General features: G+C 40.4%; 1 protein-coding gene across 1 annotated transcript in view; it reads right to left on the minus strand.

Moving 5' to 3' along the window:
- Positions 1 to 14,400, minus strand: part of adam22 (ADAM metallopeptidase domain 22) — a gene marked incomplete at its 3' end in the record, with an annotated part of 59,624 nt that overhangs the window by 24,649 nt on the left and 20,575 nt on the right. Inside the window, exons 5-6 of the mRNA XM_083918884.1 lie at positions 9,589 to 9,671; positions 5,621 to 5,684 (exon numbers count right to left, since the gene is read on the minus strand). Coding sequence (XP_083775010.1) covers positions 5,621 to 5,684; positions 9,589 to 9,671 — 147 coding nt within the window. The remainder of the gene's footprint in view (positions 1 to 5,620; positions 5,685 to 9,588; positions 9,672 to 14,400) is intronic.

A 14,400-nucleotide genomic window follows, 5' to 3' on the forward strand; every position in this document is an offset into this window, starting at 1 on the left:
AAGGGTCTAAACACAGATGGCTTTCATATGTTATGCTACAAAGAGAGACGGGGGTGGAGCCTGGGTTGCCAGGGGAGATGGTACCTCAGACACAGACTGGCTCATGAATATAAAGCAGGGAGGGGTAACACATTTCATTTTTGCTCTCTGCCTGCATGTGTGTGTGTGTGTGTGTGTGTGTGTGTGTGTGTGTGTGTGTGTGTGTGTGTGTGTGTGTGTGTGTGTGTGTGTGTGTGTGTGTGTGTGTGTGTGTGTGTGTGTGTGTGTGTGTGTGTGTGTGTGTGTGTGTGTGTGTGTGTGTGTGTGTGTTGAATGAACTGGTCCAGGTTTAGTAACATGAAGTTGGCTTGAGGCCACAGGGAGACCCCTTTTTTTCTTTTTTTTAAAACCCCAGCTCCAACTCACCCTTAGCTTCATTGCCAGCTTGAGCTAGTATAAAAAAAAATCTATCTATAATCTTGGCACTGAATGCTCCCACCCCCCACCCCACAAGCTGCCACCACCCCCATCAACACTTCATCCTTCAACAACCCCACCCCCCTCTTCCTAATTCTTCCCAGATTTGGGAATATTTTACAGAAATGAAGAGAACCTAAAATCAAGACACATTTATTTAAAACAGTCAGACAAAAGCTGCAAATTCTTATATTTGAGAAGCTGGAATCAGAGTATCCTCTTTTGTCCAGACTGAAATATCTCAACAACTGTGTGAAGGATTAAGATATTGGCTGTTTTGAATTTTTCATTCAAAAATAATAATAATTCACAGAACCCAGAGGATGGATTGTAATAATGTTGGTGATCCCTTAATATCCATCAGGTCAAATTTCCACTTTGTCCAACACGTACAAAACTATGCACTCTCCCTATGGAAGCTTTTTTTTGGACAATAGTATCTGTAAAAGCACATCAATGTTGTAAATGTTGAGTACGACTCAAACATATTTGACTTTCCAAAAATATGTATTTGTTCATTTGCAAATATATATCACTTAATCTGAAATACGTAGTCATACGTACATACGCATTTACAGACCCATTTCTACATTTGAAGCTGGGTTGGCATATTTGTGGATCGCCTCCGGTGATTTTGTGAGCAACGTAACATTTGTGGCTTCTTTTTTATTGATTTGTATAATTTTGTCCAAATTTTACCACCTCCGATCTGTAGGAAAAAAAGGCTAAAAAATAAGAATAAAAGCTTCCATATCCTCCCAGCCACAGCCACATTTTGTGTTGATGTTCATTAGCACATGTTATACAGTGTGTACTACATACTGAGCATGATTGTACAGGCCAACTGTTTTAGCAGGATGGTGGTTTAACTTGCTAACTGCGAGTTAAACCACCATCCACAATTTATTTATAAGTACTGTTATAGTTGTTTTTCTTAGCAGGGATCAGCCATTTGCTTTGTGCACTGCATTGTGGGAGTAGTGTCCACCAACAGCAAAGTCAAAAATCAACTAATTAGTATCAGTGTGCATGCTGTCTGGTGTGAGTATACCTCGTTTTGTCACTTTTCCAATGTGAACGCACTGCATGCAACAATCCTGCTTGAAATGAATATGAAGTATAGATTTGTGACACACTGCACCATCAAGGGAACACAGCACTTTGCTTTGTGTCAGTCCTCCCTGAGAGCAAACAGACAGAGCTGTTGGGATGTAGCCGCAGGGGCCCTGAGGTGCAGGTGGGGTTGAAAAGAAAAAACAAGAGCGCAAGAAAAAACAAGAGCGCTCAACATATGGTGTTTTTTGCATATGCTAGTCAGCATCACACGTCCTCCCTCCAAGTTGTCTGCATGCACACGCTCACACTGACACTTACACACTGGAGAAGTGCAAGATTTCTCAGCCACGTACATCGCATTCTGAATTTTGGCGCTCTGTAATGCTAACAACTGTAGTCTACTTGTTCACAACACGATAAGACACTTTCAACCCAGTTCAGCTGCACAGAGCGACGGGAGCAGCTTGTTCGGGACACACTTTACAGGTAATGTCCTGCATAACTTTTTCTGCCTTGGTGGAAGAAGGGCAGATGGTTTTACCATATGGTCATCGGGAGTCATGCCGACTCTATCTCAACACACACCCCATCCTGCCATGTTTTTTTTTCTTCTTCTATTACTTTCAACTTGATCATAACAGCAGGAATTAGTGGAGCATAATGGGGTGCAAAGCCTGTGCATTTAATACTAACTAATAAGTGGCTGCTTCATGTTATAACAGGAACATTGAGCAAACAACCTTTTAACACGAGAGAGCCCTCTAAAATCTACTCATCTATTTTCTGTGTCTCGGAGTGTGTGTGTGTGAGTGTGTGAGTGTGTGTGTGTGCGTGTGTGCGTGTGTGTGTTGATACAAAGGAAACATGAGGAGCACTTAGGTTTTCGCAGCAAACATCTGTGTGACAAAAATGAGAGGACGGTTTGCAGACGAAGCAGACTGTCAAAGAGACAAAGATATACATAGACCGAGAGTGAAATAGAGAAAGAGATACACTGAGATGAGCGTGAGAGACAGTCTGTGTGGACCACCGCCCGCAGGGATCAGACGTCCGGAGCTCAGTGCTGACAAATTGACAGCTATTGCTGGACTCGGGGGCAGCCATTGACATGCAGACAGGATTCTCCCACCTAAAATGCCAAAACCAACACCGGCAATGGAGCTACATGCCAAATGTTTTCCGGAAACACATTAGTGCTTATGCCACAGTACAGATATTATATAATTAATGTATCTAAGAAGCATAGATTTTTTAGCCCAGTGGGAATTCTGTGTGTTTAGACTAAATGGTGAACTGAACGATATGTCGCACGGGAAGAAGAAGCACAAATGTGTTCAATGTGTAAATACTGACTTGAGCAAAAGCTGTATTATCGCAACGTAAAAATATTAAACTACAAGTTCAAAAAGTCTGCAGTGTTGTCAGACAAATGTACCAATGTATCAAAAAACTAGGCGGAAAAATAACCCATGTCAGTGTTATACAGTTGTTAGCATTAAGTAAATAGTGGATCAAGGTCGACCTAATTTAACGGATTTATATTTATTGTGTACTCTAATCTTTAATAAAGTACTTAATAAGAAGATTATATGTTTTGTACTGTATATAAAATCTGCAACTGCAAAGTAACTGAAGCTGAACTATAAAGTAAAGGTACATTTTAACAACATTACAGTAGCTTTCCACCACCGCCAATGTGCCATCTCAGTGATATTTTACTCTATACACATTAAGTATGATAAAAACATAAGACATCATTTTTTTTGTTTTTTTAAATATGTACGATGCACAAACACTGAGCTGGCTATTCACACACCAAGCATTTAAGTCAAACAGTTACATGAAAATGAGGAATATATCAGGGTAAAATTTCATTTTAAGTTCCTCAATTTGGTGCAACTAATTTAGAAAACACATTTGTCACCTCAGCGGGTGTCTTTCTTTTGGTTTTGTATATGTGCTGCTATTTTTTGCCATATTTGATAAGCAGCAATGTTTTGGCCAAATGTCTGGCATGACGCCTTTAAAAACTAAAATCATGGAGAATCTCTTCCAATTTTTATTTGCATTTTACGTCACTGTGCCTGTGTGAATGACCAAGATACTGTATCTCTGAATACGAGTGCTGCAGCAGTATTCTCTCTCACCGCTTGAATAATTCAGTCCCTCTAGAAAAACGCTGGAGAGGAATGACGGAGGCAGAGAGGAGACGAAGACAGAAAAGGAGGAAGTCTAAGAAGAAGTGTAAGGAAGGAGAGAGCCGTGACACATGTGAAGTAAACCAATGGGGCTGAAGCATTGCTGTTTCTCATTCTTTCTCTGTCCTCTATCTTATTTTATTAATCTTCCACATTCAGAATGTTCTATTGCTTTAATTTCAAATGTCATTTATTTTTGTGAACTGTGACATAGAAACTTGTTTTACCACTTCTCTGCAGGAGATACAGTGAAAAACAATATAATTACATTTAAATTACCCAAATCTTTGTCTTTTTTACTCAGCTCCACCTCCCCCTGTATACCTGCCTCCTTCTCATCTCTTTTTTCCTCAGTAAACATTTCTTTTTTTCAGATCTTCATTTGCACTTCACATCCGTCCATTTCTTTATTTCCTGTCCTAGCCACTCTTTTAACACCGTTGGCACTTAAACCGTCACATGGGAATGAGTCTTAAGCAGTAAGGCCGCCACTTACCAATACTCATAAGTGCACATACACACTTCCACACACACATACAAAGACAAAAACACAGTCACAAATCCCTGACCTCTCTTATCTGTTCTGTTTTCGTCCCTAACTGATTAACACCAGACACACACTACTTCTGGACATTTAATTAGAGCAGAAAGGACACGCACACACACACACACACACACACGCACACACGCACACACACGCACACACGCACACACGCACACACGCACACACACACACACACACACACACACACACACACACACGCACACACGCACACACGCGCACACACGCGCACACACGCGCACAAACGCACACACGCACGCACGCACACACACACACACACACACACACAGTATCAGCGACTTGTTCTTTCCCTCTCATGCTCAAGGCGTCTTTAGCCAATCTCAGATCTGTCCTTTTGTTCCAACCATAATGCCTGTAATTGTTATTATCTAATTGTCTGTAGGCTTTTCTGCAGTCTGCTGGCTTTGTAACCCAGCAAATCTCTCAGTCCTGGGACCTGAGGGGCCGCACTCACAGTTCATTAGAAAAAGTGGCGACGACTGGTGTGTGATCTGTAACTGATTCTGAATTTGTCCCAACCTCCTCTTAGGACAATAACTGGCCTCTGTATGAATCCTGTAATACTGAGAAAACCATTCTCAGTTATCATATGCTGCGCAAACAATCCTGTAGCACAGTGATTTTCAGCCAGAGGTGTGTGAGGTTTGTACTGAAAGATAGTGGAGTAGGTCAGCTAATTTGAAAAATAATGATTTGAATATATATTCACACACTTGTCTTTAGAAGTAAAACAAATACACAAATTACTAGAGATCACACGAGCTGCAACGTCAAATGGGGCCTGGGGAAATGGACCCTCCCCTACTTTCTGCCCCCCCACTTCAGCCGCCCTTACTCGGACCCCACCCATTTTTGAACTCGGTCTTCTTTTCGCTCTCAACTGCGCACCTGTAAAGTTTCATGACTGTATCCTGAGAGGTTGTGACACTATCGCGGCAACAAAATCTGTCCACAGAAATCTGGCAAAATACTCAAAACCACCTCTAGTACGGATGAAAACTTGACTAAACCTTCTGAAAAAAAACCTAACCGAGTCTTAATATTGATGATTCAAGGATAATATAAACATATTTAAGACTACATTTTGGGGGGAACTTTTGCCATTATTAGATAAGACAGTATAGAGGTAAAGGAGAAGAGTGTGAGAGAAAACGGAGGTTCTCAGCTGGACACAAGCCCTAGGGAAAATTTAAAAAATGATGTAACGACATTTGACCACAGAAAATTCAGAAGGGCTGAGGCGGCTGGACAAGAAAAGATGGAAGAAAGGGAAATTGATAAACCCCTCGAGATGAGCCATTAAAGAACAGACACTTAGAGTACTTACATTGCCACTGCCCTGTCCTCCAGGTTCAATCATGTAGGTGTGATTGCCATCGAAAAACATCCCACTGAAAGGGAGAGGGAGAGAGAGGAGAGCACATATGAACACCAGTGTCGGCCGTCTTTATTCATCACTAAATGGAATAATGCGTCTGAATTCAACTCCTCCTCGGCCATCAGTGTGATAAATTAGCCATCTCAGCGCTTGCCCAAGGGTTTTTATTGTATTATTGGAGCATTTGTCAGAATAATAACTGTAATGCACTCCTACATGCTGCAGTTTTGGACAGAATCCTCGGCTGCCTTGCTCTATTCGGCATGTGCACGACTTAGGAGGGGCGAGGGCTTTGCGAAACAAAAGGTCATCCAATCATCTTAGAGATTACCCCATTGCAGCATAACTTAAAGGTCACCTCAGGATTCTATCTCTGGAACAATAACGAAGAGTTTGAACTGGCTGACCACAAGTTGCAATGACTAAGACTTCTTTGAAAGGGATGCATTATAGCTCCTCCCTCACATTTATTGAATCATGTAATGACTTCACACGCACTTAAAAACTCTAAATACCTTAATCACATGACGTTAGAAGAGAAGGAGGCCATGACACACACACATCATTTTGACCAGGCAATCATTTTAAAGCGTCACAGATCAATTTCTCATCTAGCAGTTGGGTGAAGGTCTTCTCGTCTCTGTCCCCGCCTCCGTGTGCGCATGTGCACAAAAACGGACGTCATCCATTAATTAACTTTATCTGAAGCTTTCAGGAGATTGGTCAGGTCAAACTGTAAAGTCGTGAGGGTAAACACTGCAGGAACACACAATCTGTCTTTCCCTTTCAACTGTCTTTTTTTTCTACCTCTTTCTGGCCTTCAACACGCAGAATTCACCTTCAACACACTCTTTGTCCAGGTCCAGCATTGCACTTAGAGCAGATTACACACAGAAAAAAACACAATATCAAAGTGTATATTGCTTTCAACCTTTTGGTTCTTTGTGTTCTACTCTGTCTATAAAATGTCCTGTATTGTTTAGTTTGTCCTCCTGTTTAATAAAGAAAGTGTAATTTTCTACATCAGTATGAAACAGAATGTAACATGCAACCCTTTTTGGACTTCACAAAAGAAATGAGTGATACTGATTTCAACTGCTTTTTCTTAATATAGATTTAGTGGCAAACTAAACACATTCTGCTGAGACAACAAATTCACAATTCTTCCACCTTTTTCTGAACTTCAAAGGATGTGAAAACCTTTTTTTTCCAATCAGCTGAGAATGAGTGATGGTATCCTGCATGGACATACTATTTTTATGCCAAGTTAGAACAATTCTGTTTTTTTCATATAAGAAATGAGTGTTTGTATTTAAGTTTGCACTCCTCTCACTGGTTTAAAGTGTGCAGGGCTCAGTTGGAAAGAAGTGATGTCACATATTTCTGTGCACCAATCAGGGGCAAGTTTCACAAAGATATTTTCGACTGGTCTTTACTCTTAGACTAGTCTTACAGTATATATTCTGCTAGGTTAGTCGAGACAATCTAGACTATTTTAAGCCTAAAATGTTTGCCACCTTGTCCTCAGGTAACTGGGGACAAAGAGCTTTCATAGTGTTGTTTTTTAGCTGCTGCAGGAATGTGTTTTCAGTCGACCTATGAAATCCCACTGTAGGCTACCTGCTCAGCACCAAACAGCAGACAGAACACTTACAAGTAGATATTTATGCTCATGTGGGGAAAATAAACTACATGTTTTGCATTTGAGGGGCTTTAAAGCTAAACCACATACTTTTACGCTAGCGGCAACATCCGAAGTGTCCCAGATCAAGCCCATTGATGTTGTGAATTTAAAGCAGATTTTAATTGGCCCAACATTTGAACTTTTTCTTCAGGCTGATAATTTCATAATCAGTAAGAGGTTTTGCATTTCAGTCACACACGGAGTGAACAGGATGCTCTAAACAGAAACCTGAGTCAATGGTTAACTGTCTGCTGAGAGCACCACTCTGCTGTATGGTGCTAATGCCATATTTGTATTGCAGGGTAAAGTTTCTGTGTGTGTGTGTGTGTGTGTGTGTGTGTGTGTGTGTGTGTGTGTGTGTGTGTGTGTGTGTGTGTGAGTGTGAGTGTGAGTGTGTGTGTGTGTGTGTGTGTGTGTGTGTGTGTGTGTGTAAAGTAGAGAGCAGGATGTATATTATAAATACCTGACTCAGCATAAGAGAAATACTCTCCCTCTAATGTCTAACCCCTCGATACCACTGTGCAAGCCCTCGCTTTTACTGTCTCTCCCTGTCACACACACACACACACACACACGCACACGCACACTCACACGCACACGCACACGCACACGCACACGCACACACACACACAGTCTCCTTTATAACATCAGCTTGCTTATTTCTGACTCACATCAAGAAAATTGGGAATAAAATGAATCAATTAAATGTATCATACTTATATTAATGGTGTATTACAACTTACGACATACATGGCAGCAGTATTACAACATGCAACACTAATTTTTGGACTAATTATCAGTTACACATCAAAATGTAGTCTAACTAACTAATAAATAATAACAGACTGTAGTCTGCAGGAAACACTTTTGCTCTTGTCTGTCACATCCTGTTCTGTCCTATGAGGCTGTAATGCATGTGCATCACATTCACCTTGTTTGTCTTTGATTCATTCATGCCCTACTTTTTATTATTTACATAATTTGCTGTGCTGACACATTTCCCAACATGTTGCCACAATCACATGAAATATGCAGACGTTATTAAAAGCCCGAGCTTAGTTTAGCTTATTCAGCAAGTATCAATCTGATTCACCCACTTGCGTTTTAAGATTAATTTACTTCTCTGCACCGCTTATTTAGCCTGATGTGATGTCGAAGGCTCGAGCTTTGCTGAGGCATAATGGATTGAGAATGATTCATAATGTTTCCACAACAACTGAAAGGGATAATTAGATGAAATAGTGTATAATGTCAACTATCTGCATATCTGATGTGAATGGTGTTCTCTGGTATTATAGCAAATTCATACTAATAAAGCTCGAATTGCTCTTTTCAGCTCAAACCTTGGATTTGTAACAATATACAGACTATTCCAATGCTGTTTTACCACCACACACACAAACCTCTCTGTTTCCTGAGTCATCACTGTTGTTCAATATGAAAATCAGTCATTACAACTAACAAGCTTAATGAAAAACATTAAACACCTATGAAGGATTGATGTTAATGAATGAGCAGTAGATCAGACTGAGATGGAGCTTATTCTAGTTCTCCTTACTTGTTTACAGATAGCAATAGCCCTACAAAGTCTGCTTTCAATGGTGGGCTGTTTTTTTTTTGCAATACTTTTAAAGACACCTCAATTAATAATGTGAAAAAGTGCAAAATATACCATATAGTGTGTTAAATATCAGAGGTTTGGCCAAAGCAGAGCAGTTTTTTTGGGGGGAAATGCTGTTTCCTTTCAGGAGATGTGTAGAAGCAACTGTGAAAAACTGTAACCTGTGTTATACCTGATTAATCATAGGTGTCTTTTTATGCAGTGTTGCACTGTACGCACACAATGACATTCAGTACCACAAAATAGATTTTTAACTCTATTTTCTTGATATATACAGTGCATACAAACACTTATACTATAGTAACTCATATACAGTGTGCATGCATTCCTCCCGTAGGGCCTTGTTTCTGACCCGTCTCTTTGCTTTAGGGCACAAACTCTAAAAATACCAGCGCTAGGTAGAGAAGAGATGAAGTCTGAGCAGCACCTGTCTGTGTGAATGATAACAGACAGACAGACAAAGAAGGGCTGGCTAAAACTAATTACATTGACCTAATGGATAAATGGGAGCATGGCCGAGGACCTGGAGACACAGAGGAGCAGCAGAACAGCAATGATGGCTGAGAAACGCACACATGCACACATATAAAGTCATATCGTATTAGTACTTACTGCAGTCCGTGACAGGTTGAGACGGCCACAAAGGAGTGAGGAATATCTCTGACCTTCCCCTGATAGTAGCAGTGCTCTCCTCCCTTTGAGCAAAACACAAACATTCACAGATTAAGACCATTCACATGGTTGCCCTCATAAATGTCTCATGCCCTAAAACGAGAGAGCGAAATGTCCCCCGGTGCTCTCATTAACATGTTCCATCAGGAAATTAGTTCAGAGCGATCAGTCACACAGAATTCATTTACAACCAAGTATGATCTGGTGTTGAATGTGCGTGTGCGTGTACTGTATGTTTGTGTGTGTGTACTTTAGACTTTGATCTTAATCCATTTTACACCATCTGTGTGTTAACTGCTCTGTGACAACTCTGTCCTCCGTCCCAACTTCTACCAACAACAGGAGGCCAAAGCATCGGTCACCTGTAAAAGTTTTTCCATCTCTGTCACAACTCACCATCAACCACACATACTCATCACTCTCTATCTCTCTATATTGTATGTGTCTGCGTTTCTTCCCCTCTCTGCACACGTAAACACACATTTATTTTCTATAGACGTGTATGATGTCTAAGTGTCTAAGTGCTCTGCAGGCCATCTCTTCCTGGTCCATTTCTCACTGCCTAACAGCCATTAGGCAGGAAGCCGGTCTCCCTGAGGAAACTCAGCTTTTATCAAAGGATCAATTTTTGCTCTGCAGTCTGTTGCTGTGCACAGCAACGCACCGCTCCGTCTACTTCTACCTCCAACTCTCTCTGTGGACTCCATCCCGATACATGCCCGACTAATGGGTATGTGTGAAGTGCATGTATTCATTTGATGTGGTTTTTAAACAACCAAAAATATGTGAAAAACTGAACTACAGGAATGATGATGATGACTTTTCACAAGATCATGGAGCGGGAATTTGCTCCCATTCAGCCACCAGAGCATTACTGATGCTGTGCAATAAGGACCTTCCCCAATACTGTTGCCGTAAAGTTGGAAGCAGATTGTTTTAAATATAATTTTATGCTGTGGCATTTAGTCAAGAGTTTAGACATTTTGAGAAATATGCTTTCTTGCAAAGAGTTAGATAAGAAAATGGACAAAACTCACATGTTTGTGTGTCAGGAGTCAGGAGTTGGAGCCAGTTAGCTAGTTAGCTAGTTAGCCTAGCTTAGCATAGAGACTGAATTCAGGAGGAAACAGCTAGCCTGCTCTGTCCAAAGGTAACGAAAAGTCTTGTCATCACCAAAAGGTTGCTAGATAACCACTCACTCAAGTCACTACACTTTGTTTGTATGTGGATTAAACAAAGGAGATATAATGTTAATTTGTGAGCTTTTAAGATGCTGGATTTACTTACTTTTGGATAGCTGTTTCCCCATCTCTAGCCTTGACGCTAAGCTGAGCTAACCATCTCCATGGCTTTATATTAAGCATACAGACAGGAAGAGAGTGAATAGTTCATTTCCCCAAATGACAAATTGACTGGTGAGCCCACACCATAAAAAACAATATAATATATAAATATACTGACAGAGAGATGAAACAATGAATGGGCTGCAACAAAATAAGTTGTACAAGTTAGATAAACCTAAATGGAGCTACAGTTGAAAAGAGAGAGGTTGGGTAAAAGGAACGTAAAGCGAGCGTGAGATGAAGAGACAGAGAGGGCTATTTATAAATGGTGCTGTGCTCCACTATCCCAACGTCTCTCCTTCCCGTGTCACCGTGCACCTTCTGCTCCACTTCTCATCAAAGCAAGAAACACCCAAGACCCAGCAATGTGGGTGCATCCTCAGTGTGTGTGTGTGCGTGTGTGTGCGTGTATGTGTGTGTGTGTTGCTAAATTGGTCTGAACTGTGTTCTCCTTAGACCCGTATAAGAGTAATTCATCATCTAATCTGGACAACACAATGCCCATTGAAAAGGTCGAGGTCAGACAGCTGGTAAACAAGTAGGACACTCTGCCCTCTGAATGACAGTGACAGTTTGGAAATTAGATAATAGTAAAAGCGGCATAAGGACATTACACAAATATACTGTATATCATAGGCTATGTCACTATTCATGAGACAGAAAGTGTGTATAGTTTATTTGTACTGTACAGTATTCATAGCCTGGCGTCACCAGTATAAAAATCAAATAACCTGAAGTGCGCATTAGTGTGGGCCCTCTTAGTTCATTTTTCATTTCCAAGGCGCGTTATCAACGATGCACAGCAAAATAAACTGTACCGAATTGGATAAACCTATAACCAATCACAGCAGCGAATCTGTGGTGCTTGGTCAATGGAAAATAATGGCAGCCTGGTAACAAACTTTCTCCAATTAAAGCCAAACGGTTCACTGAATGTGTTTCTGAAAATATTTTATATGAGCAACACATTAACAGAATATTGAGTTTTATGTTGACAAGCGCTGCCTAGTTTATCAGTTTGATCTGAGTTTCAGGAGCCTGGTATAATGCGCTGAACGGCTCTGCAGAGTCAATCATCCTCTTAAACCCACCCCACATGAGACTAACGGCTGTGGTTGGCCTGCACATTGTCAAGCTGCTGGAAATCTGTCTGAATAGAAGAGGAGACAGGCGTATCTGCCTGGACAAATGAAACATGAGTTACGCAGACTCCAGGCTACAGTATTCACACATGATGTACCACTTTAAGAAGTATACTTCAGTCTACCCCGCTGACCACTCATGTATTACATTCTGCACAGGACTGAGTGATATGATAATGAACCAATAAACATTTTAAGCTGTCGGTTTTGTACTGATGTACTCTATCAATACTTTTGGAACATCTCTGGGTATATAAGGCTGTTGTGAGCAGTGCTGAAGATTAATAAGCCGCACTGCTGATGGGAGTTTCCGTATTAGGGCCAGTAGACTCACTCTATAAACAAACACATAAAGTACACTCTAACAAACTCAGTTAGTAACACCATCATCATATCTTTATGAGGTATAATCTATCCAGTATGGAACATTTTAAACAGTATATCTAACCTGTTGGTTATATTGTTTGATTAAAAATGTTAGGACGAAGAGTTTATTTCCTTTATTTAAGTGTACTTTGTATAATGCTATGCTACACTGTGTATAATGTTTTTTATCTGTTTTCACTGATCAGTTTTTTATAGTTGTGACTACAGGCAAAAATTATGCTAACCCCTACACATTAAAAAAAAATTCTGTGCTGATTAATGTGCATTGTACCCCCCAAATAAATAATCACAAACAGAATTGATGTATCAGTGTGATTAAAAATACTTACTTATTAAAAACCTTAATTTCTCTAGTAATTATTTGGTGAATTGGCCAAAAACAGGCACTCCTTTCCCGTATTCATTGCAATTAACTAGCTGTGGACAGAACGGAACAACTACATTTAGCTGTACAGTATTTAGCAGAGTATATACCACCTGTATTACCTTTATACTCCATTAACAGAGTGGATTCTGAGGTAAATCTACGAGAACAGCTGCTGTGTTACAATGGCTTTTGACCTCTACAGTGAGCAGAGCAACAAACAGCAGCTTGTCCTGTATTAACCTTCCTGAACATCAGCCATTAATAAAGATGCTAAGTGCTGCTTGTTCTTTCCACTATTTAAAAATGAGTGCTTTATAAAAGAAACGACGGACACATTCTGGATATTCATCTGCAAGGTGAATTAATTCTTTATATGAAACTTCCATCATTAATGTGGTGTAATAACTTGGATCATTCTCTGTAAGGTATCTTATATCTCACTAATCTGCTGCTTAGCTGAATAAATCCTGAACATTATAATCCCTCCACTTATGTGATGTAACATGACGCCTCGGTGGGTGTCCTGTAACTGAAGTCCAGATTTCAGAGGATTATCACACTGATCTTCATGTTAGTTGAAGGTTTAGGTCAGAGCTACAGTTCAACTTCGTCTGAAAACTAAGCAGAATAAGACTGGATGGGGCGGAGGTTTCTCTCTGTGTGTGCAAAGTAACACATTGATTGACCAATAAAAGGCTCAAGGGGGGAGGGAGATGACCCTTTGGGGTCTGCAGGAAACCACAGCTGTACAACACACAGCTGAGAACAAACAGTGTAGCCGGTTCATTCTACTTGTTTGAGGGATTGTTTCCCTAAACCTGTATTCACTGATTTTTTTGTCCACTTGGGGGCAAACACAACATTTAAATATCATCTCCATGTAAAGCATCCAGCAGAAAAGGAGCAACATCAGCATTCGTGTGGAGTTGTGTTCCTGTCCACCTAAAGAATCCCAATATGGTCTCTCCTTTCAGCTCCGCTTTGGTTCTCTACTGACCCAGTACGGCTCTTAAGCTGCTAAATGCTCAACTACAGTGTGTGTGTGTTTGTCAGCTAGTTGCTACCTTTGTCTGTATGCCGTTACATACTGAGCAAGTCATGTGCAGTCTGTTTATGTGATTTTTTTCGCTGACCGTTGCGAAGCAGTAAGAATGACTCTAAAGAGAACAATCAAAACAATGAGCTCAAATATGTTAAAATGCTTCGTGGAGCTGACTGATAAATCTCTGTAGGTTTCAAATTAAACATGATCATTTTATCCACTGTTGAAATAAAAAAAATATCGATTACAGCAGCTTAAAGAAGGTGTTCAAACTGCTCAGAATTGTAATTAAACTTGGCTGACATCTGTTCACAATTCACATTTTTAAACATTTTGGGAAACACGCTTTCTTATCGAGATTTTCATCAGGTAGATGCAACTTGTGTGTGTGTTAAAGCTGTTGAAGTATACAGTTTTTTCATATTTGCTGAAACCGTCACTATATCCCGAGCACAATGAGACACATGATCT

Source organism: Echiichthys vipera, assembly GCF_963691815.1.
Source record: "Echiichthys vipera genome assembly, chromosome: 8".
NCBI classification, from domain to species: domain Eukaryota; kingdom Metazoa; phylum Chordata; class Actinopteri; order Perciformes; family Trachinidae; genus Echiichthys; species Echiichthys vipera.